At 51.9% G+C, this 26996-nt stretch overlaps 1 protein-coding gene across 2 annotated transcripts in view; it reads right to left on the reverse strand.

Annotated features, from left to right (window-relative positions):
• The window catches only part of ARHGEF17 (Rho guanine nucleotide exchange factor 17), a 58850-nt gene that overhangs the window by 13640 nt on the left and 18214 nt on the right, over positions 1 to 26996 (reverse strand). For both annotated transcript variants that reach the window (XM_045484094.1, XM_045484093.1), the window contains exons 2-3: positions 6410 to 6487; positions 379 to 561 (exon numbers count right to left, since the gene is read on the reverse strand). In XM_045484094.1, coding sequence (XP_045340050.1) covers positions 379 to 561; positions 6410 to 6487 — 261 coding nt within the window. The remainder of the gene's footprint in view (positions 1 to 378; positions 562 to 6409; positions 6488 to 26996) is intronic.

Below are 26996 nucleotides of genomic sequence, written 5' to 3' on the forward strand. Positions count from 1 at the left end.
AAATGCCTGATGGAAAAAAGGGCTAGTTACAGTAAGGGTTGAGGTCAATATCAGCATCCACTGGAGGTCTGAACCAGTGTCAGCACCAATTCAGGTGCTGTAACCAGAGTTGGGTCCAGGATCAGAATCAGTATCTGGATGGGGTTGGGGTCCATGCCAGAGTCCAGCCAAGCTCTGGGGTTGGGCAGTGTCTAGATTCAGGTCAACCCGGAGGCTGCAGTCAGTGCCAGTGTCTGCTCAAGTTCTGGTATTGGATTTGGGATCAGGGTCAGTGTTCAGATGGAGTGGGTGTGGGTGAGGGGTCCATGGCAGCAGCAGCCCCTTCCAGGAGGGGCCCAAGCTTGTGAGCACTGCCGCATGGGTAGCAGGGCCACTCACCGACTGGACAAGCAGGTCTCCCACCTTCTGCTGGGCATGCCAGGTCTGCACACAGTGCCGCACCTGCTCTAGGAACTGCTCATGGTGCTCCAGGAGCTCAGGGATCTGGTCGAAGATCTCATCCACCAGCGACGGGTCACACAGCAAGGAGTTCTCTGGCTGCTTTAGTGGCTGCATGTAGCCCTGGGGGACCCACAGGGTCAGTACAAGTACCCTCAGAGGGATGATAGCCCAACCCACCAGTACAGGTGCAAAGGAAATCTCCTGGGTCTATAACTCAGTGGCCATGCCTCCTGGATCTTCCTCATTAGACTCAGAGCTCTAGGAGGGAGACAGGAAGACCTATCCCCATGCCCCTCACTGTGCAGCCCAGGGCCTGACATAAGATGGGGGTAAGTAGGCTCAGGAAAGTTAGCTGGATGCATGAACAAACAGAGCTTGGAGTGAGGAAAGCAAGAAGACTGGGCTCCTGGGAGACCCCCACACACCAACTCAGCAAATATTTTATTGAGCACTCACTATGTGCCAGGCACCGTTCTAAGAACTGGGAGACAGCAGTGAACAAGGAAGACCAAATTCCCTGCCCTAACAGAGCTTACAATCTAGTCAGATCAAACACACAAATAAAAGAAATAAACAAAAATAAACCACATTTCATAAACTCTTTAAGGAATTTCTGCCAATTATTATATGCCATCTATTATAGGATGAACTTGGATTTCAGAGATGTTTAAAGGTAAAGAATGCATCTTAGAATCAATTACATGTAGAAAGTCAAAAATGAGAAGTGCTGCCGGGAAAATGAAGCAAGGAGGGGCATGGGAAGCCTTTAGTGCCACTATCTGAGCACGTTCTCACAGTTTTCAGATCTACCAGTCAATCTGATTAAAACTATTTTTCACCTCAAATCAGCGGTATTTCCTGAGAATGCACAGCCCTGCTTAGCAGCAGGCGTGCTCATGGAGAGGTCGCCCTCTACTGGCCCAAACTATCACTACAAACCAAAGAACTGAGGATGCTTGAAGAAGTAATGTAGCAGTAAAATTTATATTAAACATTAAAAAAAAATGGCTTGTTTTATAAAACATCCCTGAAAAACTAAAGCTCAACAGAATCCTCTAGTCTGGTTGGGCATTCTTTTTTTTTTTTTTTTTTTTTTTTTTTTTTTAACATTTATTTATTATTGAGAGACAGAGAGAGAGCATGAGCAGGGGAGGGGCAGAGAGAGAGGGAGACACAGAATCTGAAGCAGGCTCCAGGCTCCGAGCTGTCAGCACAGAGCCCGACGTGGGGCTCGAACCCACAGACCGCGAGATCATGACCTGAGCTGAAGTCAGCCGCCTAACTGACTGAGCCACCCAGGTGCCCCCTGGTTGGGCATTCTTAAAAGGTCAGGAGGTGATGACCTCCTTAAAAGGTCAGGAGGTGATGTAAGAGCTGCCTCCCTCTTACAGCTCCTAGGCCAGTGTAAGCCAGGGCCTTCTCTGTGGCAGGGGCTGTTGCCCCACAAGGAGAGGAGCTAAGCCGCTCATGTCCGGATCCTAGTGCCCCACACAGAAGCAGGCACACGGTGGGAGGAAAGACTAAACTGATACAGATGCTCCTAGGAGCCAACACCTGCACCCACTCATCACATACTTGCTGAGCAACTACTGAGTGTCCGGACTTCTAAGCACCAGACAGCCCTGAGGGCAGACAAAAGTCCCTGTGCTTGTGGAGCTAACACTTCAGTGGAGGGAGGCAGAAAATAAGCACCATAAATAACAAAATTATTACACAGGATGTCAGAAGGCAGTAAGTATTGTGAGGGAAACAAGACAGGGGCAGGAGTGCTGGGAGAAGGGGGCTGGGTCAGGGAAAGTGGGGTTTGTTAGCTGGGAATTTGGGGGTTAAAGAAAGACTCAAAGGGTGAGGGTGACACTGAAGAAAGATTTAATCTTAAGACTTGGGTTCAAATCCCATTTCCTTCTGGCTATTACCCTTGGTGTTTAACTCCTTCATTTTAAACTCTTGGCCTATACCCGAAACTTATGTCACATAGTGTGTCAACTATACTTCAATTACAAAAAAGAAAAGAAAAGAAAAAAAAAAAAAGAGGCCCCTGACCTGCAGGAACAATACCAATCAATTTGGGGGGCAGTGGTCACTGCGAGAGAACACTAGGGCTGTGGAGTCCAATCTCAGTTTGAATTGAATACCACCTATTCTCAGGCAGTGCAGACTAGCTGGTGAGAGAAAGTGCCCTACAGTCAGGGTGTCAGGGACTCAACCCAGGCTATGGCACTTCCTGGCTCCCTGACCTTGAACAATTACTATACTTCTCTGTGTCTCAAGTTCATCCTCTGTAAAATGAGGGTTATAATGAGATTTATATGATTTAAGTTATGTAAAGTGCACATATTAAGCACTCAATACATGTCAGCTCTTAATATCACTACTTGTTGGTGTCCCACAGAAATCCTTAGGCTCAAAGCTAATCCCCAACGAGCTGGTATTTGGAGGTGGGGTCTTTGGGAGGTGAGCAGGTCATGTGGGTGGAGCCCTCATGAATGGTATTTGTGCCCTTATAAAAGAGGCCCCAGAGAGCTCCCTTGGCCCTTTCACCATGGAGGACACAGTGAAAAGATGGCCATCTATGACTATGAACCAAGAAGCAGGTCCTCACCAGACACCAAATCTGCTAGCACCTTGATCTTGGACTTCCCAGCCTCCAAAACTTTGAAAACTGAATCTGTATTTGTTTAAGCCACTCAGTCTACGGAATTTTTGTTCTAGCAGCCCAAATGGACTAGAATACCACTTAAGAGATGGATGACCCTGGGCAGGTTTCTTAACCTCTCTGAGCCTTCATTTCCTCCTATGAAGAGGGAGTTATGATATCTACCTCACAACGTTAATGCAAGGATTAAATGTGATTTTATACACACACACTCACACGTACACACACAGATTTGCCAGGCAGTATGCTAAATTATAAACGCATCTTTCTTGTAATCTGCACTCAAGGTAGGTACTATTATTATTCCCACTCTGCAGACAAGGAAGCTGAAGCAGAGACTGGTTATGTAACCTGCTCCAGGTCACATGGCCGGGTAAGAGGTAGTGCCAGGTCTGAACACTGGTGGCCTGGCTTGGACCTCAGTCCTTCCTTCCGACACACCAGGGCTGCCTTGAGTGACAGTCCTTGGGTTCAGCTGACACTCTCCTGACCATCTCCATCCCTGGCCATGAACACTCTCAATTTGGCCTCCTCAGAACTACCCTCCCTTGGCTCTTCCACTTGCAGGTTCCGCAAGCCTCCGTGCACAGCCAGGAGATTTGAAGGCAGAGAGGCATACCCAAGCCCCGTCGGCTTCCTGTCTGTGAACAAGGCATGAGCAGCCTCATTACCTTTTAATCTTTGCACTGGGACGTGGGTATGATTAGTCACGTTTTGTACACAAAAACACCAAGGCTCAGAGAAGCGAGTGATTAGGCTAGCATCACCCAGCAGGGAAGCAAGTGACTCAAACTCTGGACTGCTTGACCCTAATGCCTTTAGCTCCTACCTAAAGGACAACAAAGGACCCCACCCCCTGCCAGACTCCTGCGTGACTATGGCCGCCTGGCAGTCAGGGGCAACCTCTTAAAGCTAGCATTCTGGTTGTGTCCCTTCTGTGACTTCCATGTGCTTACAATAAAGCCCAGCTCTTCTGCAGCAGCCACAGTGACCACCTGTCCACCGCTAACTGCTCTGGGTTTCTTCCAGCCCCCTGGCCTTTGTTCCTGCTGTACCCTCTGCCAGAATGATTCCCTCCGGGCTCTCCCCCTACTTAGCTCTTAACTACCTTCAGGTCTCAGCTAAATACCCCAACCTCAGAGAAGCCCTCCCTGGCCTCTGACACCAGGGCAGGCCCCCATTCTGTGTTCTCATCTTTCTGTGCACTTTTTTTTTTTAACATATAAAAGCAATGTATTTTTTGTGTGGCAAAACGTACATCATAAAATTTGCCATTTTAATCTTTTTTTTTTTTTTTTTAACGTTTATTTATTTTTGGGACAGAGAGAGACAGAGCATGAATGGGGGAGGGGCAGAGAGAGAGGGAGATACAGAATCGGAAACAGGCTCCAGGCTCCGAGCCATCAGCCCAGAGCCTGACGCGGGGCTCGAACTCACGGACCGCGAGATCGTGACCTGGCTGAAGTCGGACGCCCAACCGACTGCGCCACCCAGGCGCCCCCATTTTAATCATTTTTAAATGTACAGCTTGGTATACTCACATTAAATACATTCATGTGGTTGTGGAAGCATCATCACCATCCATCTCCAGACCTTTCTACTCTTCCCCAACCACAACTATATACCCATTAAACATGAACTCCCCACTTCCTCTCTCCCAGCTCCTGGCAACCACTGTTCTATGTTTCTCTCTCTATGAATTTGACTACTCTAGGTCCCTCGTGTAAGTGGAATCATACAGTTTTTGCCCTTTTGTGACTGGTTTATTTCATTTAGCATAACGTTCCAAAGGTTCATCCAGATTGTGGTGTGTGTCAAAATTTCTTTCTGGATGAACAATATTCAGTTTTTCCAGACACACTTTCCATGCGTTTTTGCACCCTCATTTGTCCTCACATATGGTCTGTCAGTCCAGGAGACAGGACCTGATCACTCATGCTCACTGCCGAACCCTCACAGAGAACACTACCTACACCCGGAAGATGCTTGTTGCGGATTTGTGGAGTAAACGAATGAACACTCTGGATGTTTCCAGGGCTCTACCTTCGACCCTTTGCTCTCACTCTACTTAGGTGGCTTGAGTAAATTTGTCCTCAACAGTGCCTACCAGGCCCTACTTCAGCTCAGATCCAGGTTCTCTGTCCTGGGCCTCAGACCCTCATATGCATCCTGGCTCCAGGCCCTTCCCACATCTGAACCTGAACTTGCCATCTTGCCCCACCTTTCACAGGTGGAGTTCCTATAGTGCTTCAGTCACCCAGACCGGGAGCCCAGGTCTCATCCTGGGTTTCCCCACCTTGCCCCTCACAACCAACCACTTACCATGCCTGGCCTGACCACGCCACTTCCTGAATGTCCCCAACTCTCCCTCCCTGTTGCCTCTGCCTGGGTCCTGGCCTCTCCTCCCCCACCCACCTTCAGTGGCCTTGGCCTCCTCTTCCGCTGCCCACCTTCCTAGGAGTCAGAAAGATGTTGTAAAGTATGAGTCAGGCTATATGCCGCCCCTGCTCAAAGCCCTTCACTGATTCTCCAGGGCCCCTGGTAGAGCCCAAACCTTCTTCCTGGAATGCAAGGTCCTTACCATGTGGCCCCTGCTGGCTCCCCCAGCATCACCATAGGACCAACCCTCTGTGCTCTGTGCCAGCCACATGGACCTCCAAAAGTGCAGGCCTCTCCTACTCAACTCTGCACAAGCTGTTCCTGCTGCTGAGAAGACAGGTCAGGAAGAAGCTAGCACCTCCTCCAGGGAAAATTCCCTGACCCCATGCCTCACAGGTGCTCTCTCAATGCTTTCACAGTGACCATATACTCAGCTATGTCCCTGACAGGACTATGAGCTCCTGTGGCAGTGGCTTGTCTCTCTTATTCGCCCCTGTGCTGCCTACACCTGGAACAGGACCTGGCACACAACAGGTGCTCAACATTTTATTCCATTCAACAAATATTTTCCCAATCAATGAACAAAATGTAAGGAGGTACACTGGGGGTGGGTCACAGATCTAAGCTCAGGCACCAGGGCTGCCAGAGGTAGGTGGCAGAACAGTAAAAGGAGGGAGCACCTGCCCTGGGGCGGCCTGGTCTAGTCTCATCAAGACCCCTCTAAGATCTCTCCTGCCCTGGAGGGGGGGCTTCCTCCTCTGGGGCAGTCACATGAGAGGGGTTCTCCATGGAAGGGTGATGTGTCCCAGGGTCATTCCTCTCTTCTCTAGCCTCCATCCCCTGTCCACAAAGTGGGTTTGTTTCCATATGTTTGACAGCCTCCTAGACTCAGAATGGCCACTCTCAGGGGCCTGGACCAGCCTCAAGCCTCACCTGCATCAGGGTTCGCAGCGACTCCACGTATGACTGCTCTGTGTCCAGCAGGGTCATGGTCACGTGCTTCCGCATGTCCTTGGGGGACAGAAAACAGAGGGTGAGCAGTGCCTTGTTCCCCTCAGACCCCACCACCTGCAGTCACGTAGACCCAGAGAACCTATCCACATCCTCTCCCTGGCCTTCAAGGCCTGCCTTCCCACCATCCAGGACTGTTGGCTATTACCCCAAATCACCGTAGACCTCCACTCTGTCAGGTCTTTGCTCAGACGCTCCCTGTGCAGGGAGGGCCCTCTCCCTGCATCTCAAACTCCTTCCTTTCCAGAGTATGCCCCTCAATCCTTCACCACCACCCCCATGACTGTTGGCAGACCTGGTTATCTACTGTTTACTTCATGGTTTTCCACTGGGCTCCTGGAAAGGACCCAAAACAATCAATAACTCTCACATTTGCAAAGGAAGATGCCTCCAGCCTACCCCCCACTCCAGCTGCCAACTCTGAAAACCCCACCTTCAGGATCCGTGCTGTGGGGTCAGACCCTACTAGGTTGGGCTTCAAACCACCCCTGAGCATGGAAACTGTGACCTCCTGCCACAGATGAAGAAAAGATGGCTCAGAAAGGTGAAGTCGGTGCCAAAGGTCACACAGCCAGGTGGGGGTAGGGTTCACCCACTCTCAGACAAGGCTAGATCCCAGGTCTCTTCGTAAAAAAAGGTTAACTGAGCTCTACTCCACACCAAGCACTGCTCTAAGCATTATACATTATTTCATCCTTCTGACCACCCTGTGAGGTAGATAGATGTTATTCTTCTTCCCATTTTAAGGATGGGGAAAAGGAGCCCCAGAAACTAATGCCTCCATTCAAGAATCTGATGATCTACAGTACAGAGTCCCTAAGGGGTTGCCCAGAATCTGCACCCACACCTCCAGGGATAGGGTGTGCATCCCTGACAGGGCGGTCCCTATTCAATGGGAAGGCTTTGCTAGAAGCCAGACACAGGATGCTTTCTCTGTGTTCAATTCCCTGAGACCCAGCTTACCTATTGTCCCTTGCCACCAGTTCCTATACCTCTGGCCCACCCCTCCAGGAAGCCTTCCCAGATGGTACCAGCTCCAACAGCTTCCCTTCCTGGTGAGGGATTCCACTCCAGGTCACCTCTAAGTCCGTGGAGTGGTTCTGAGCAAGGCCTCCTCTGGGCCCTAGATCTCTGGGGCTTATTCTCCCCTCCCCACGCTCCCCCCAAGCCTTAGCTCAACTTAGCCAGGACATCTGTCTGGAACCTGTCTCAGTCTCCAGCCATCAAGGCTTGTTGGGTTTGAGTGTATATTCTTTGCATGTGGCAATGGAAGGTTAGGTGTCCATGTCTGTGGTATCCCTCCACTCCCCATCCCTGGAGCCTCTCATGGTAGGGACTCAACCACTGGAGCTGCCCTGGTCACTGCTCTGCACAGGGTCTATGTTTGCTGAGTAGACCCAAGCCCAAGGCCTATTCACCTTGCCTGATCCAGCCCCTGCTCACCCCTCTGCTCATGGTATGCCTCTCCTCCCTCTGACCCTCTCCCTTTGACCCAGGGACTTGGGGTCAGGTCTTTCCCCAAACCTGTCACAATAAGACACTCAGAAAAGCAGACGCCAGTGCTAGGAACTTAGGGTTGGGAGGTGTGAATGACTCTCCATTGAGGGAGGGGAGGAGACTGGCTCTGCTCCATTCCGACCAGCTGCAGACTCTGTTTGGTGAGAAGACACTGGGCCCTGCCGTAGAGCCTCCAGCCCTCAGATCATCTATCCTCAGTGATTTGAAGGCGTTTAGAACACCTGGGCAGCTTCCAGTGGGAGGGAAGACCAGCTGGGCTCACCTTAGGATGGAGAGTTTGGGAGAGCATCAAGGACCAGAAGGGCCCCCCAAGAAAAAGCCCAGATGCCCAATCTTCCCATTGTCCCTCAGGGCCATCTCAGCATTTCACAGATATGACCTCATTTCCACCTCACACTCACAGCTCTGCATCACAGGTGTCATCATCTCTACTTTACAAGTGAGGAAGTCAAGTCAGAGAGGTGACTGGACTTGCCCAAAGTCACACAGCCACTGACCAACAGAGTGAGGACCCAAGTCTCTTTAGCCATCTCAAGCTCAGTCTGAGGGCCCAAGCACCCAGAGTTCTCACCCAGACTGACTGGCTAGCCATGGGACACAGGGTCCCAGCCATACTTTTACTAGCTGTGTGACCTTGGGCCATCTAACTGCCTTGGGTTTTCACATTCTCCTCTACGAAATGGAAGGAATAAAGCCTCCCTCCCAGTACTGTGAAAGCAAAGAGCTGGGAAGAAGGATGGCTCTCTCCACATACACTGGGTCTTCAATTCCCAGCTGGACAGGGAGTTCCCTTAGAGTAGAACCAGACCAGGCTCAGCCCTGGGCCGCACAGTCACCTTCCCCCCTCAGGTTCCCTGGCCCTGGCCCTGCTATGCCCAGTGGTGAGGGTCATGGGCAGCGAGGCCTCTTGAGGGAGGCAGGGTTGGTGCTGGGCCTGATGGGCCCAGAGGGCTGGGGTAACTCACACAGGGAGGCTGACGCTGCAACACCCGCCCTTCCCAGCCTCCTCCCTGCTTGAAAGCACAGTGGCTTGTCACTCAGCTGTCAGGTAGAGGCATAGAAAATAAGGCCAGCTCTCTGTCACTGCATGGAGTGCCCTTCTGCACGTGCCCAGACACGGGTGTAAGTGTATGTGGGGGTGGGGGAGCCAGGGGAAGCAAGAGACAGGCAATGCAGCTGTCAACCAGATCAGCGGGCCCACCTGTTCTGGGCGGGACAGCCCTGTAGGCCTAGCCTCCCCCAGAGCCCGTCACCCCTCAATAGCTCCATCCCTAGACCTTCACTATATGGAGCACTGAAGAGGGAGGGAGGATGGGGGGGGTGGGGCTAAAGGGATACAGCAGGAAGACGGGGGGGGGGGGGGGGGGGGGGGGGGGTGGGGCTAAAGGGATACAGCAGGAAGACAGAGGGGGGGGGGGCCTCTCCTACCAGTAAGATTGGGACATGCTGACCCAAAGCTTAAAACCCTATATACACAGCATGAAGACAGAGACACACGTACACAGAAGAAGCTGTAAAGGCCAGACACTCCGCAAAGAGACGAAAAAGAAATGCAGCCAAGCCACCTAGCTGAGAACCAGGGCCTTCGGCCCAGAGATGTGAGGTGGTGGGGAGAAACACACCACAGCACAGGGAGTGTGGGGGGGGGGGGGGGACAGAACCATAGCCCCCACTGGAGCCCAGAAGAGCAGGATAATCAGAATCCAGGCCCAGAGAAACACACAAAGGCATGGAAAAAGCCCCTGGAAGCCTCTCCCTCCCCGTCCCCTGGAGGAGAAAAGCACTGAGCCAGGAATGGGGACACCACAGCATGACACCTCCAAGGCCCAGCGGGTCCAGTGGCAGGGAGAGAATGGCAAGGGGGGGGGGGAGCAAAATTGGCTACCCTCAACTTCCCATCCCCCCAGCACATATATACACCTGGGGACTGCAACAGGCCTGCAGGAAAGAGGCTGGTAAAACCTTCCCTTCCTGAGCCCGTGAACCCAGGATACCTCTGGAGACAGTCTCTGCCTACAGGCTGATCCATATCAGGCACTAAGTACCACTAGGCCTGGCTGAGGCTGGATCTCAGGGTACAGGCCTCTCACCCCAGTTGAGTTTGCCAGCCCTTCTGCCATTCCAAGCTTGCATTCTGGTGGCACCAAACCTCAGCGCCCTGCCAGCCACACCACCCCTGCCATGGCTTCTCATACCTTCAATCTCCCTGCCCCCATCACTAGTCTCTGAGCCCCCAGGCCCGTGGCCACGCAGCTGGTGTGCCTGATCCGAGTTCCCAGTCCTGCGCTCTCAGTAGGACCCATGTCTCCCTCAGGCCCAGATCCGCTGAGTTCTAGGTTTTGACCCAGGTCCCTGGCTGTCTCTTCCCCTCCCCCTACCTGGGCCTCCCCAGGCTCCTCAGCGTCAGCACCGCTGCTCCTGGTGGGCTCCCCGGAGGCGGTGGCCGGGCCCAGATCGCGCATATCTTCCAGCGCGATGGTGAACTGGGCCAGGGTCTTCACCATCTGAAGCATGCGGCCGGGCCGCCGCCAGGGCGGAGATGCCGGGGCGGCGGGGGACGACGGGCCCCCTCTCTCCCACCGTCACTCCCTCTGGGGGCTCAGCCCCGCCGCAGCGGCTATCGCGGTGTCAGTTCCAGCGTAGATCTGATAGCGAAAACTCGGGCGGCGGCGCTGTTGCCTCCTCTGCTCAGCGAGTGCGCCCAGCGAGCCAGGCGCGCTTGGCGCCGCTGGCGCGGGGGAGGGGAGCGGAGGGGAGTCCCCGCCCTCGCCCACCCTGCTCCGCCCACCCTCTCAGAGCCGCCCAGTCTCCCCCAGCACGCAGCGGGCGGCCCGACCTCGCCCCCGCCGCTCCCCCACGCAGCGGCCTCCCTTTGCGGACCCATCCCCCTCTGAGGACGTAAGTCGGCGCACACCAGTCGACAAAGGCAAGTACACTGAGACATGCACGTTTTGTCCACACCTGTACCCACGCAGGCACACACAGGGGCATGCACGGATCTACACAGAAGAAGCCCATGTACATAGAAACTTGCCCTCCCGCCTTGATGTGTATACACGTTTGGGTGAAGGCCAAGGGCACACACATCAACGTAGTCCCATACAGACCCTGACACACATGAACCCGACCCAGTGCTGCACAGTGGCACACGCTTCTGTCTTCACACAACTATAAACCAGCACAAACAGGCGCACATATTTAGGGAGGCGCATCTCTGGAAACTGACATTGTTCTCCCATCCAGGGGCAAAGCATTAAGGGCCTCATAAAGGAAAGAGACGACACTGAGTCATGCCTACTCCCACCCCACCCAGTTGACCTGAATTCTGTATTTGAGACAGTCTCAGAGAATTCCAGTCCTATCCCCCTTCACCTCACCCCCCATCATGAGGAGGGGTTCGGGCATTTACAACCCCCACCACATCGCTAGATGATGCTTCAGAATGTTTCCAAGCATGATCCCCATGATCTGTTCCTCAAATTGAAGGTGATGTCAGAACCCATCCCAGAACCACTTAATCAGGAGAGGGGGCAGGGTGAGCTTTGTTTTGTACTAGCTGCCACCTCCTACCAAGGGGCTCTCATGCACCCTGCAGCTGACTGGGGATCCGTCTGCTGTGCCTCAGCTCTGCTGACCTTATACTCCTTTAGTGTATGAGGTCTCCCACACTCAGCAAACTCCTGATGCCCTCCCCCAAACCTGCTTTCCCTTGGGTTTCCTGCACAGTGGAGATCTTCTGACCCTATTGCCCAAGGCAGTTCCCTCTATCCCTCTCTCGCCTTGTTTGATATGCCCCAACCATTTTTTTTTAATGTTTATTATTTATTTTTGAGAAAGAGAGAGAGAGAGCACGCACGCATGAGTGGGGGTGGGGGGGCAGAGAGAGAGGGAGACACAGAATCCAAAGCAGGCTACAGGCTCCTAGCTGTTAGCAGCACAGAGCCTGATGCGGGGCTTGAACCTATGGACCGAAAGATCACGACCTGAGCCAAAATGGGACAGTCAACTGACTGAGCCACCCAGGTGCCCCCAACCATTTCTGTTTTATCTCCTAGAAACAGACCAGGCTCTCTCCTGCCTCAGGGCCTTGGCGGACACCTTTTCCCTCTTCTAGGAGTGTTTTTGCTGTTCCTTTAAGATTAATCTTAGTGTAAATGTTACCTCCTCAGGGAAGCCCTCCCTGATCCTCAGATTAGGCCAGGTACACCTGCTCTGTGCTCTCAAAGATTCTCAGTTTTTCTTAACCAGGTATCACAGTTTGTAATTACACATTTGAGCAATTGCTAGATTGATGACCATCTCCTCCCAGGAGACTGTAGGTTCCCTCAGGGCGGGGGTCCATGTCCCTTTTGTGAACCACAGCATTCTGCACATAGATGTTGGCTAATACACTAAGCAGTCATCACAGGGAGGCAAACCTTGCAATTCCCTGCTCACGAACCTCCCCTGGCAGTCCCATGGCACAGGATCAACCCCTCTTGCTGGCCCTTGCAGCCTCCTGTGCTGCTTGGCCCCCCTGCCACCTTCCCCTGTTTAGCCCTCAACCAGGTGAATCCACATCCTACAGCCCCGTCCAAGGGTATTATTTCTCATCCTCTCCTGAGAGGGCAGGACATGGACCCAGCAGCACTGGCCTCCTCAGGGAGTCCAAAATGTCCAAAACTAAAATTTTAACTCCCCAACAGACAATCCCAAAGAAGTCAACAATGAAAACAAGAACAGAATTCCAAGAGAGTAGAAAGAGAAAACAGGTGTGACCCCCACCTGGCAAGGGCTCCCAGAGCAGTGAGGCTACGTTAGGGGGCAGAGCCTGACACGTGAGAAGTGCTTGCTAAGTTTGTGCTGCCTAAACAATTGGTGAACCCATCTGTCTCTCCTGTGTCCCATGAAGGCCTGGCCCAGAGTAACCCTAAGCCAGTTTGTTGAATGAAAGAATGAATGAAAGCATGAGTGTGTGCTCTGCACCAACTCCCTTGCTGGTCCCTCTATGGCAATGGCTCTCAAAGTGCAGGCCCTGTGTACCTCCAGGAAATGTGTTAGAAATGCATATTCTCAACTCCCCCCCTCCCCCCCCCCCCAAACTACCCTATTGACCTGACCTGAAACTCTGTATGGGGCCCAGCAATCTGTGCACTGGCAGCACAGAGCCTTCAAGGCCTAGAGCCTGCCTGGCCACCACATCCCCTCTCAGGGCACATGTCCTGGCTGAGCCCCTTCTGCCCCTGGGAGGTGGAACAAAGGTCCTCCAGGAGGGCCCCAAGCCCTCCTCTGCCTCTAGTTTGAACCAAGAATTCCAGTGAGTCCATCTGCTTCTTACCCTCCCAATGGGATGGATTATGGACTTCCCTGGGGGTGGGGCTTACAGTTCTCCTCCTCTCAGGGCTGGGCACATGGGGGGAGGGTTTGGAACAGCCAGACCAGTTGACTGAGTGATGATGTGAGCACAGAGGATGGACACACCCGTGGACACATCTAAACAGCCAGGTCCCAAAGATAATCCCACACTAGTAGGAGGACTGTGGTTTGAGGGCCCATCTCTGGCCCATTGCTTGATCACTCTGGCTAGTTAACCCACAGCTGGCTTTCTCTCAGAGCACCTCCTCCTCCATCTGACCCTCTCTCCAGCTAAATGATCTGGGGCCTCATTTCCTCTGAGTTTTTGGGAGGCAGTGCATAGCTTGTTAGTAAGGTGCATCCATTCCCTTACTTCAGTAGGACCAGGCCCTGCACAGATGAATCCACTCTGGCTAGCATCCAGGAGCTCCCAGACAATACATAGGGCTCAGCAGAGGGAGTCACCTCTGCCTGGGGGGGGGGGGGGGGGGGGGAGTAGGGGGTATTCAAGGAGGGCTTCCTGGAGGAGGCAGGGTTTGAACAACATTTGGAGGTCAAGAAATCCAGAGGCATGTGGGTGCCCAGATGGCAGAGTTCAGGAGGCCGCTGCCCTGGAGAAGGGGGCTGGGCTTGATGCTAAGGCACTGCGTGCTGCAGCTTCATTAAAGATGGCTAATTACATCCAAGCCTGTTGCCATGGCAACAGGGGAGCTAGTGGGGTGGGGAAAGGAAGCTGAGAGAAGGAACAGGAACATATAGCTGCTGAATCAGAGTTTCCAGGCATCACCCCCACAAAGGGATGGGCATTGGAGCCCCTCAGAGTGAGGTCAGCTGGGAAGGGGGCTGGGGGCACCATGTATGTCCAGAGCACCCCTGAGCAGGTCTGGTTCTGTTATTGTTCCACTGAACTCCCCTTTTAGGTACTGATGTCTCTTTTCCTTTTGGGTATCTATGGTTGTTTGGAGTGGGTCTGGCTCAGAATAGTTTTTATAAGTATATGAGGTGGTTGGTAAGGGCCCTCCTCTCCATACTGCATACCGCACACCCCACCACAACACATATACCACCCTCCTCCCACCAAACAGCTCCTATCCTCCTTAGTCAAGGGAAGGTGAGAGGGGACAAAAGGGCTCTGCTCCACAAGACCACCACCCCACTAGGATAAGCAGGTTGGGCACCCCAGTTGGGTGGGACCACCCTTCTGCTAGTCCTGGGGAACACCTAACCCTCCCTACCTCCCCCCAGTAAGCTGATATTGCCCCATCTCTAAAAGAAATCCAATACCTTGTTTACCTGCCTCCAGACACATCTCCCACGGTGGGCTCCCCCAAGACCTCCTACAAGGCTTCTTGCCCACTTGCAGGTCCTGCTGCAGCTAGTGCTGGACCAACTGGGGCCCAGTCATGAGAAAGGACACATGGATGGACAAACGGATGGGTAATAAGTAATGGCTGACTAAATGAATAGGATGATCATAGGTGAATAACTAAGTGGAGGGGTGAATAGAATGATGAATCAGTAACAAATGAACACACAAATGGCTACACGGACACACGGTTCAATAGATGGGTAATTAACTGAGTTTTAATTTTCTTCATTTGTTGATTAGTTCAACAAGTATTTATTGAGTACCTACCAGGTACCAAGCACTACGCTGGGGATTTAATTTTTTCAAGTTTATTTATTTATTTTGAGAGAGAGAGAGAGAGAGAGAGAGAGAGAGAGAGAGAAAGCATGAGTTGGGGGTGGGGCAGAAACAGAGGGAGACAGAATCTAAGAATCCTAAGCAGGCTCTGCACGGTCAGCTCAGAGTCCAATGCAGGGCTCAAACTCATGAACCATGAGATCATGACCTGAGCCGAAGTCAGATGCTTAACCAATTGAACCATCCAGGCACTCCTATGCTGGGGATTTAAAGATAAGAAAAGAGGTCTATGCCCTGCTGGGTACCACAGTCTAAGTGGGAAGATAGGAATTGAAAAAGGAATGACAAATGCAAGGCAGGTTCTGGGGCAGTGGGTCTCATCAGGCTCCTGTGGGGTGGGGAGGGGTCTCCAGCCTTTCATATCTGCACAGCTCTATATGAGTACTTGCCACAGAGGGTCTGGACCCCAGAGCTTCCCAAACCAGATTGGGAACACCATAATCTTAGAATCCTCACCATCACTAATGCTGTTTGAACACTTTTCAGGTGTCAAGCACCCCATTATTGCTTTCCAAGCCCTGGCTCCTTTAATCTCCACAGGAGCCCTACATCAAAGGCTGTTATTGTTTCTCCTCTATTTTACAAACAAGGAAACTGAGGCTCAGAGTGGTCACCTGACTGATAAGGGGTGCATCTGAGGTGACTGTCTCCAGGGCCCATGCTCTTAAAACCACCCCCTCCCCTGTGAGGAGAGCCCCTCTCCACCTCCCCTTAGCCTCATGCACTCAGCTTGGCCTCCCCCACCTTCCTGGTGCACTAGTCTGCATTACCTTTCTCCAGCCTCATTTGTACCGAGATGATTACATAAACAGGTTCTCCTGACGCAGAATGGTTTGGGTGGAAAATAAAATGCTGTCAACAGGCAATGCTGGAATCAAGGAGGATGCTCTTCTCTGGGAACCAAGCCCTGGCTAATTGCCCAGATGGACTGTCTGCCCTTCCTGACCCCATCAATGTCCACCGTTATGGGAACTGAACGTTCCCAACCTAGTGGGCTATTCATTTCACTGATGGTGCTGCCCTCCTCAGGTCCTCAGGTTCATCAATGAGACCAAAGTTCCAAAAGAGGGACTTCTTGGCATAGAAATTAAGAGGGCAGACTCTGAAGCCAGACAGCTTGGCCTCACATCCCTGGCTCTACCACTTACTAGTAATGTGACCTTGAACAAGCCACTTCTCCTCTTGGGGCACCAGTATCTCCATCTGTTCTTGTCAGAGACCCCTTCCCTATTCTTCCTGTCATTTGTCCCTTCCCCCTGCCTTCCCAGGTCATGGCCTATCCCCTATAGACACTCTCTTCCGGAAGGAGGAGCCTCTCAAGGCTCCACCAAGTTCCCAAGCCTCATAGGCAACTTCAAGGGCAGTGTCCAAGCCACAGAGCTCCCTCGGGACTGGCTGCTCAGCGTGGGTCCAAGAATTCTGGGGAATATGTTTGGGAATGGGAAGGAGAGATCAAGGACTGAAGGAGCCTCAGGTCCTTCCTGCCACAGGAAGGCCACTGCCCTGCTGAGGTGGGACTGTGTGCACCTGGAGGTGGGACTGTGAGTGACACAATGTGTGTCTCATCTGTGTGGACTCACCCACATGTCTGTGTATACTCTTGTCAGTGGTCTTCTGTGACCGTGTGACTGTACAGCCCATCAGTGGGTGATAGTCCGTTTGGTTCCATGGCAGAAATGAAAAGTGAGGGCCACTTCAATAATATTCAAAAGTAGCTATGGCTGGGGAGTCTGGGTAGCTCAGTTGGTTAGGCGTCTGACTCTCCATTTCAGCTCAGGTCATGATCTCTCGGTTCATGAGATCGAGCCCCATGCCGGGTTCCAGGCTAATAGTGCACAGCCTGCTTGGGATTCTCTCTCCCTCTCTCTCTGCTCCTTCATTGCTCATGCACGTGCTCATGCTCTCTCTCTCAAACTAAATAAATAAACTTAAAAAAAAAAAAAGCTATAGCTGTTGTTTCCTGAGCACTAAATGTGTGCCAGGCACAGGCTAAGACTTTACATCACTGTCTTATTTTATCTTCTTAACCACCTCTGCCACCCTATGGCAGATTGCATTTTTCAAAGATAGCTATCACAGTATTTTCCATGCCACATGCTCTTCTTGTAGTGTGGTACTGACACTCTTCCATAGAGTGATGAGGTTTATGTCTCCTCCCCCTTGAAACTGGGTGACCTTTGTGACTGCCTCAATTAACAGAATATAGCAGAAAAGATACTATGTGACATCCAAAGCCAGGCCATAAAAATGCCATGTACTTCCACCTTGCTCTCTTGGGTCACTCATTCCTGAAACCCGGCTGCCACGTTGTGTGGAAGCCCAGGTCACATGCAGAGGCCTGTGTATAGTGTTCTAGCTGACCACCTGGATAAGGTCCCACCCAAATGCCAGCACGATTGCCAGACCTACGAATGAGGATGCCTTCAAGGTAATTCCAGCGCAGTCACTATGTGGCTGCAACTGCATGAAAGACTGAGTGAGAGTTACCTAGCTGGGGAAACTGAGGCTCAGAGAGATAACGATGGCCATACAGCCAATAAGTGGTGGCATAGCTGGGGTAAAAACCCAAGGTTCTTAATTTCCTAAAGGGAGGAAGGAAGGAAGAGGATAATATCTGCACAGACCTAGATTTCATCTACTGGCCCAGAGGAGTCCAGCTGGGACTCCAACCTCAGCAGCACTAGAAAATCTGACCACTCCTTCTAGAAACTGACCCTGATAGCTGACAAGAGGTTCAAGGTGGCAGCTCTCACTCCCTGTGCTGGGGCTCAGGGCCAATTTCTGGCTGATGAACTGTGCCGGCCACCTCTCAACCCAGAAGAGACACCTCCACCCACTGCACTCCTGAGCCCCTCCTGGGCCTCCAGGAATGACATGCACTCCCCACAACCTTGGTGGGGTCTTACTTTTACTACCAGCTCCTGTTTAGTGAGGTGCTGTTCCTCATGCATTATCTCATTTAATCCTGACACCAATCCTTTAAGTTATGTATAATATTACCTCCATCTTAAAAATGAGTAAACAAAGCCTCCAAGAACTGAAGCAACGTGCCTGAGGTCAAGAAGTTGGACATGGCAAAGCTGGGATTTGATGCCACGTCAAGTGACTTCACCAGGGTCACAGAGCACATAAATGAGTCAAGCCAAGCCCAGAATCCCTTGAACTAGGTGGTGACAAGCTGTATTCTCTTTCCTGGATGATTGGCAACAATAGGAGACATGGAAATAGGAGGAAGGTCTCTCTGTGTCCGCCACCTTCACCACTGTAAGGTCCAAAAAGGCAGAGACCAGGTCTCTCTGTGTTCATACCTGTGTCCCTGACATACACCAGGTGCACAACACATATGTGTCAAATGACTGACTTGCTCTGTGACTAAGCAGAGTTGCTCCCCAGTCTGGGATCAGGTCCCCCTCTGTAAACAAATGAGGGAGGAAGGAGGGTTCAAGTGGACTCAAATTCCTCACCACGCTCCCTGAAGGAGGTGGTAAGTGAGGTCATGCCAGAGACGCCAATGGACAGCCTGGCCATCCTCCTAGATTTCCTGTGCCAGGCAGGATTCAGCCTTCTGGCCTTAATGAGAAAGCTTGGGCTCCAGAACTGCACTTTTGCCAGACACCCACAGATGGCAGCAGAGGCCTGCATGGCAGAGGCTGTGGGGCATGTGGTTTGAATTTAACTGGTCTTTTCTCATGTGGGTTTTTTCCCTTTATTCTTCTCTGCCCTCCCCCATCGCCACTTAATTTCAAGAAGATACAGCTGGACCTTCCAGCTTGGGAAGGAAGAGTTTCTTAACATCAAGGATAATGGCCGGAAGCAGGAGGTGGGGGGTAGGTGGATAGACAGACTCCAACAGATGTGAAAAACACCTCCTGACCAGCCAAGAAATTCTGAATTTACTCATTTCCAGGGCCCGAGAGGCTAGACTGTCATCTCCACTTTTCAGGTAGAGAAACTGAAACCCAGATCTTCCGGGACCTACATCTGAGTCTGAGAGGCCAAGTTGGCCCACTCTTGGCGGCCAGGGGTGGGGAGCAGGGATACCATTGGGAATCTAATGAAGCCTTAGAGCAGGATTTGTTAAATCTGGCAACCCTAGCTCCCAGGAAATGCACCCACCCACCCCTGCGCACACTTCTGCCCGAAATAGTGGTCTGGCCTGTGGCCCCAGTCCTAGCTCAGAACCTGTGTGTGAGATTACCTCCCAGAACCCTCTCCTCTGAGCTTGATAAATTATTTCACTCAAAATGTCCAAACCTTGCACAGCATAGAACACCGCACAGGGATTTGGGCCCCTATGGTCTGGGTCCAGGGCTGTGACTTTCTAGCTATTGCAAACATTCCTTCCCTTCAGCCTCAGTTTCCCCACTTGGAAAATAAGAGTGAACACCTGCTGCACAGTAGGTGCTCTGCCAAGGAGGGCTCCCCTCCCTCATCTCCACCCAGTTCTCTAGCACACAGGGAGGCTGGGGTAAGGGATCGTGGGAACGGAAGTTATCCAGTGTCTGTTTCCAGACCCTCCCGCGGGCTCCCTCCCTCCCTCGAACCCAGGCACAAGCTGAGGGGGGAGGTGGGCTCCATTTGTGTGTGTCTTCAGGGTGGGATGGGGTGTCCTGCCTCTAGAGCGGAAGATGACTCACTGGGCTGTTGGCCAGGCACCCTGGGAAAGGCCAGGCCAGCCTCAGGCCAGAGCCCCAGGGAGCTGAGAGGCAAGGAGGAGGGGGCAGGGCCTGCCTGAGTTGTAGATATAATCCTGGGGGCTCTCAAAGCCCGGCAGACAAAAGAGGTAATCTTCCCCACTTAGAACGGTGCTAGAAATGGTGCTAGAAACTATACTCGGACCACCAACGGCTCAGCCTGGGAAGCTTGAGGTGTTATCAGCTCCTACCAACCTACTAATCTGATCTCTGTTCTAGGTGTGGATGGTGCTGGAACAAAGGCAGAAGTGCTTCCTCCCCTCTGGAACTTGCAGACTTCAGTATCCATGCCTAGAACAGAGTCTGGCCCACAGTAAGTGCCCAGTACGTATTTGTGAATCAGTGAATGAATGAAAGTAAGTTTCTGTGTAATGAATGTGAACAGCAACCTTAGAATTCCCATGTTCAAGCCTTCCTTGAAGGAAGGAGCCAGAGACAGGACCATCCTTCTCATTCTACATATAGGCAAATGTGGCTCAGAGAGGAAAGTGTCTTGAGATCCCCCAGGGCAGCAGGCAGTCAGCTGAGGCTAGAACTGGGCCCTTGGGGCTCTTTCACTAAATCTTGTCCAAAGGGGCCCAACCCACTGGGAGGCATTGAGGCCCCAACCTCCCCTGCCCCTACCCTATTCCAAGATCCAGGGGACACCCCAGGAGAGGAGCAAGTTTCATTCATCAGTCACTCTGGCCCTAAAGTACACCCTGTGTACCCTGACCCAACCCAGAGCCCAGGGAAGCTCCTCCCATCATACTAGACAAGCCCAGGTGGTCAAGATGCCCAGGGATGGTGAACACGGTCTGTTCAACAATCCCTCCACCCCAACCTCCAAGGGGCTGTCACTGGGTCTGGGCCATGCTGGTAGAAATGGGCTTTAGCTTGGGCTGACCAGCGGCTTCCAAGCCTTGCTGCTCTGTATCAGCAACTAGTGACCAGTCCTAATGCCTGGGCAGCCACAGTCACCCATGTGTGCATGTGTATGTGCATGCACACGCAACAGGATTCACAGCTGGAAGTCAGACTGAGACAGGTCTACCTAGGTAGGCTCCACTGTCCCAAGCCCCCAGGACCAGGACTGACACTCCAGGAAGCTGTCCTGATATCCCAGATCTGGTGACTCCCCTTCTGTTCTGAGCAGCCTTGTGCTTTTGGAGTTGCAGCCTTGCTCTCCTGATACAGATAATAAGTGGCATCCATCATCCAGCACTTTACAGTTTACAAAATGCTTGCAGAGCCTAATCTCATCAGATCCTCACAGCAACTCAGGGGGGGAACCAAGGCTCAGTGGGAAGTCATAACTTGCTCAGGTTCTTGAGGTGGCAAGGCTGGGGCTCAAATCCTCCCCTCTGCCACTAACCTGCTATGCCTAGGACAAAAAGAGAGCAATAGCATACAAATAGAAGTTAATCTATCTGGAGGTGTTCCTTCATGCTGTTTACAAGTATTTATCTTAATCTGCAGCTAGGCCTCCTGGGTGGGCCCTATTGTTACCCTGCTGTACATAAGAGGAGATGGGCACAGAGAAGTTAAGGACTGGGCTCAAGGTCTCATAGCAGACAGGATTTGTGCCCACAGGGCACCCCGGGGTCGGGATATCCACATCTACTCCTTGGTGCAGGAGAGGAGGCATCTTCTAGTCCAGGGGATAGCAGCAGCAGAAGAGGACAAGGATACTCACCCTGCCTTCTTCACAACAGCGGGAAGTGACCACAAAGCTGTGTGAATCATGCACTTATGGAGTTCTTTAAAATGCCACGGAGAAATGTCCAGTGTAATATTAAATGGAAGAAGCAAGAAGCATGCATACTGCACCATCTCCACGTTACAAAATATACACACGCAGACATACATATGGATGTATATGTACATATACAGAGACTACACTGTGCTGGTGGCTGCCCCAACCTCCAGGAGGCCCACAGCTGTGCCACGGTTTCATCTATAGAATACAGAATATAAAGGGCTTACTTAGCACAGTGTGTGGAACAGAGCTCTCAATAAATATTGGATGGTTATGAATAACCAGAGAACCTCAGAAGGCAGGTCATCTCAGAGGTCAAGTGGACCAACCCCCTCCCGGGGTAAGCATCCCCTGGCAGTCCTTGCTTGCATAACCCCAGGGCCGAGGAGCTCACCCCCTCCAATGGTACCATGGTAACTCCTTCCACAATGGGGCAGGTCTGCTTGGAAGAAAGCCCAAGATGGGCCGGGCCCCTCAGTCCCTAGGCAGCATTAGCACTGGATGCTGGTGACCTGGGGAAGGATCTTCCATCTCCCATTCTACAACCTTGGTCTCAGACCCTTCATGGGGCGATTCTCCAAGTGCAAGTTTGGAAGAGGCTTTCTAGGTGGCTCTCTTGTCCCCAGCCCAGGTGACCACCTCTGTCCCTCCCACTGTGTCTGGGATAACAACAGAGTAGCATTTACTGGCAGCACTTTGTGCCTTTTCCATTTTCTCCTTTGGAAAACAAATGCGAAACCAGCTGGGTCTGACCTCCTCCCTACCCCACCCCCAACCCCTCTAGTCCCCCAGGGGCGGGAGGGCCTCTCTGCCTCCTCCCTGGACAACAGCCTGGTAGAGAACCCTGAGAGGAGGGGCCCTGTGAGCCCACTGTTGCCATGGCAATGGCAGCCCTGGAATTTGACCACTGGGGCCCAGGAGTGGGGGTGGGGAGCTGGTACAGGCCGTGTGGGGGCAGGGAGGAGGGTCCAGGGGCCCAAGATAGCCAAGAAGAGCAATGGCAGGGCAGGGGTCAGGGTCCCCTCCATGGCCTCAGTTTCCCCATCTGTAAAGGCGGAAGAGGTAAGGACCTCAAGCTCTTCCCTCCCAGCTCGAACCCAAACTGGAATCTGGGTGAGGGCCAGGGATGGCAGAGCACACCAGGCAAGTCCAACTGCCCCTTTTGATGGATAGAGACCCCAGCGGCCAGGGACTGGCCCCAGGTCACACAGCAAGTCCAGGGCAGTACCAGGAGTAGTCCCTAAGAGGGTGGTCTGTCCCTCTTTCTCCACTGGAGAGGACAAGGATGCCTGCTGCATGGTGGAGGGAAGAGGACCTCCATGATATGGCTACAGCTGGGCTGGGCCCCCAGTCCTCAGACAACTAACTGACAGTGTGCCTGCCCCAGCAACCCTCAGCATTCCTGGATCCGGAAGGCTGGCAGAGGGCCTGCCCCCCACCCCTGCCTGCAGTGCCAGGCTGCAGTAGGTATTTTTAAATGGGAGCCCGCCCCTCTCTGTCTTCCTGCCTGCCCACTCCAGGAACACTGTCAATTCTGCTGCCAGCCCCCCAACCCCCTCCACTTCAGCCCAGCCTCAGTGGGTGCTGGATCCATGGCCACCACCCTCTGTGCCCCTGCCTTCAGGACAGTCCTTCTTGCTGTCCATCTCCTCCCTCACAGTCAGCCCTGGGTTCAGGGTGATATCCAGGGCCCCTTCGGCTATACTCTAGGTATACTCTAGGCCCAGAGAGGGGATGGGACTTGTCCAATGTCATACAGCAGAGATGAGGCTTTGAGAATGCTATGGCACCAGCCTATGCCCCATCTCTGTCTATCACATTATACTCCTGTTGCCCCAAGCCCTTCTCACCACTCTGCCATTGACCTTCAGTAGCTACAGCCTCCGGCCTTCACACCCACCTGGAAAAGATACTCCAGTTCTGGGAAGAAATAGAGTTGGAGCCATAACTCACACTACACACCAGGATAAATTCCAAACGGGTCAAAGATTTAAATGTAAAACAAAACAAGAAAACATAAAACACCAGAGGAAAACATGGGGAAACTGCTTTATAACCTTGGAGTGGGAAAGGCCTTTCTAAATGTGACTCCAAATACAGAAGTCTTAAAATAAAAGCTTGATAAAGTAGACCACATAAAAACAAAACCTTCTGCATGGTAAAAATATACCATAAACAAAGTCAAAAGTCAAGTGACATATCTGGAAAAAATATCTACAACTCATAACCCAGAAAATAATAAACCCCTTAATACTTTAAAGATTCCTAGAAATTGGTAAACAAAAGGCCAACAACCCAAGAGAAAAATGGGCAAAGGATATGAACAATTCATTGAAAGAGAATCCAAATGTCTCCTGGACATCTGGAAAGATGTTCAGCCTTACTCACTGTACGATAAATGCAAATTAAACTACCCTGAGATACCATTTCACCTCTCAGACTGGGAAAATACTGCAGGTCCCACTTGGTGAGGCTGTGGGGAAACAGGCTTCTTACTCTGGTAATGGACCCCTCTGTAAAGCATCAAAGTCATAATCATATACCTTTCATCCCAGCAATTCAACCCCTAAGAAATTGCTCTAAACATACGCCAGTTCAGGGGCACTTGGGTGGCTCAGTCGGTTAAGCGTCTGACTTCCGCTCAGGTCGTGATCTCATGGTTTGTTGGTTCAAACCTCACACTGGGCTCTGTGCTGACAGCTCAGAGCCTAGAGCCTGCTTTGGATTCTGTGTCTCCCTCTCTCTCTGCCCCTCCACAGCTCTCACTGTCTGTCAAAAATGAATAAATGTTAAAAAAATTTAGGGGCGCCTGGGTGGCTTAGTTGGTTGGGCGTCCAACTTTAGCTCAGGTCATGATCTCATGGCTCATGAGTTCGAGCCCCACATTGGGCTTTGTGCTGACAGGTCAGAGCCTGGAGCCTGCTTCAGCTTCTGTGTCTCCCTCTCTCTCTGCCCTTTCCCTGCTCGCGCTCTCTCTCTCTCTCTCTCTCTCTCAAAAAATAATAACAATAAAAAATAAAAAATAAAAAAAACATTTAAACATATGCCAGTCCATATACAAAATAACCTCTGAAGAAGCTTGTTCACTGCAGCACTATTTGTAACAGGAAAAGACTGAAAATATCCTAAACATCCTTTAATTCATGGCTAAATACAGATGTGGTAATCTGTGTGATGGGACACCACGCGGCACAAGAAGAGACTGTGGAAGCTCTCAAGGCACTGATAAAGCAAGATCTGGGAAAAGATCTCATTAAGTAGACAACAGTGTGAACAGTGTGCCTCTTTCTGTGTGGAAAGAGAAGGAAAGACAGTGCATTTGCTGGTATTTGCATATAGAAGGATTCACAAGAACTAATAACGGGGTGTCCTGGGTGGGACAGGGTAGGTACTAGGCAGCTGGTGAGAGGCAGACTTTTTACCTTTTCTTAAACAAGTTTATGTATTTATTTTGAGGGGAGAGGGGCAGAGAGAGAGGGAAAGAGAAAGAACCCCAAACCGTGGCAGCGTGGAGCCCAACGCAGGGCTCATGAGATCACAACCTGAGCCGAAATCAAGAGTCACACGCTCAATCAACCGAGCCACCCAGGCGCCCTGACTTTTTACCCTTTTTGGTTTTTCTTAACCATGTGACTATAGTATCTATTCAAAATATTAAATACCTACATTGAATTTTTAAAAACTTCACCTTACAATCTGGCACCTGCTGCCTGCTCCAGGCTCAGCTTTGAACAGCCTTTGCAACCCTCATCTTCCTTCTCATCCATCAAAGGCTTAGCTTTGGCCTTTTTCTCAGAAACTGTCCCTTCTGTACACCCCCTCCAGAGTGTGGACTTTCTGGGCTCCCCCAGCCTCTGGGCAGCAGCCTCTGATCACCCCTGGGCACTGCCCTGTGTTTCCAGCCTACGCACAGGACCAGGTCCCAAGGGGGCTCCGGGTGACTAAAAACAAGATGAAAGAAGAAGTGGTTTGCTCTGGGACGCTGCGTTGGAAGCCTTTGTCTTTGTTTTCTCTCTTCAGTTTCCCAGGTGGTCTCCTCTTGCACAATTCCCGTGTCACCTGTGGTCTCATACAGGACACGGTCCCTGCCCACCTTGCAGCCAGAGAGGAAGCCCCTAGCCCTTTCTGCAGAGAACTGGCAAATTGCTCCTTTAGCGCCCCCACGCCTCCTCAGGTTGAGTGACGTCAGGGCTAGGCTTCCACCCAGCCAAAGCTTGGAAATGAGGCCCCAGCCTAGATGAAGGACTTGGGGCTAGAACTTGCTGGGCAGCCCTGGAAATCCTGTCTCTCTCTGGGCCATAGATACTGACTGTAAAGTGAGATCATCCATAGGCAACTTTATAGCAGGGTGGGAATTTCTGCCAGGGAGAATCCAGCAGATTCCCAAGCCCACAGACCCCCACCCCCCCTCCACAAAGCCCCTTAGCTCTTTTCCTATGGCAGCTGCCTGGAGGGGATGTTTTGAGCCTCTCCCAGGGAACTCAGCATGCCCCCCTCCCCAACAGATGACTCTCTAGGCTATTCTTGGTGACCCGATCCACTTCTCCCCATCCCTGGGGCCCTTCCTCAGCCAGGCCAGGCCAGGCCACCTTCTCTCTCCTTCCAACTTTATGATTTCCCACTGATCCCCTGTGGTCAGTGGTCCAGCCCAGCCACCACAGTCATTATCACATTTAATTTTCACAAAAACCCTATAATGAACGTCATCATCATCATCCCCATTTTACAGGAGCATAAACTGAGCCACAGAGGGATTAAGTACTTGCTCACAGTCATATAGCTAAGAGGAAGAGCAGGCTTTGAACTTAAGCCATCTGGCTCCAATCTATATATATAACCATTTATACCAACACAGCTGGATGTAGGATCAAGTGTAAGCACTCAGGTTGACCCCGAACACTCTGGATGAACTGGCCCTTGCTGACCCATCAGCATCAAGTCAAATTCTACCCACCTGTATCATACTCTGGTTGCATGATGCTCATGCCATAGTAATTCCTCCAACCCATCACACTCTTACACACCAGGCCTTGGCATATGCTGGTCTCTGCAAGGTGCATCATCCTGTCTTTATGCTTGGCAATTTCTGACTCATCCAATGTTTTTGATGGCCAAAGAAGTGGGAGCCTAAGCTGTGTAGCAGGCCAGGTAGGCTAGTGCGCGAGATGGGCCAAGCCTGGTTTCTGAAGGGCCTTGGATCTGCCAGGCTGAGAGCTCAGGCTTTCTCCTGCCAATGTCCGTTCACATTTCCTTTTACTTTGAGCTCTGGGGGAATCTTTCCAATTCTAACCTAAATTACCTGCCCTCTGCCTCCCCCTGTCCCCAGTCAGTGATGGAGCTGGGCCAGACAGCATTCCCATACTGGGATCATGGCTAGCTGCTAACTCCTACCCCCCTCAAAGGGCCTGTACCTTCCCAGGCAGCAGCAGTCAACAATCAGGGTCTTCCCACCATCCAAAAGGTCATCTTCCCCATCAGGTAGGGCCCAGCCCAGCTCTATAGGCCCCTGCTGGGGGACAT

This window comes from Leopardus geoffroyi, chromosome D1 (assembly GCF_018350155.1).
Source record: "Leopardus geoffroyi isolate Oge1 chromosome D1, O.geoffroyi_Oge1_pat1.0, whole genome shotgun sequence".
Taxonomy (NCBI): Eukaryota; Metazoa; Chordata; class Mammalia; order Carnivora; family Felidae; genus Leopardus; species Leopardus geoffroyi.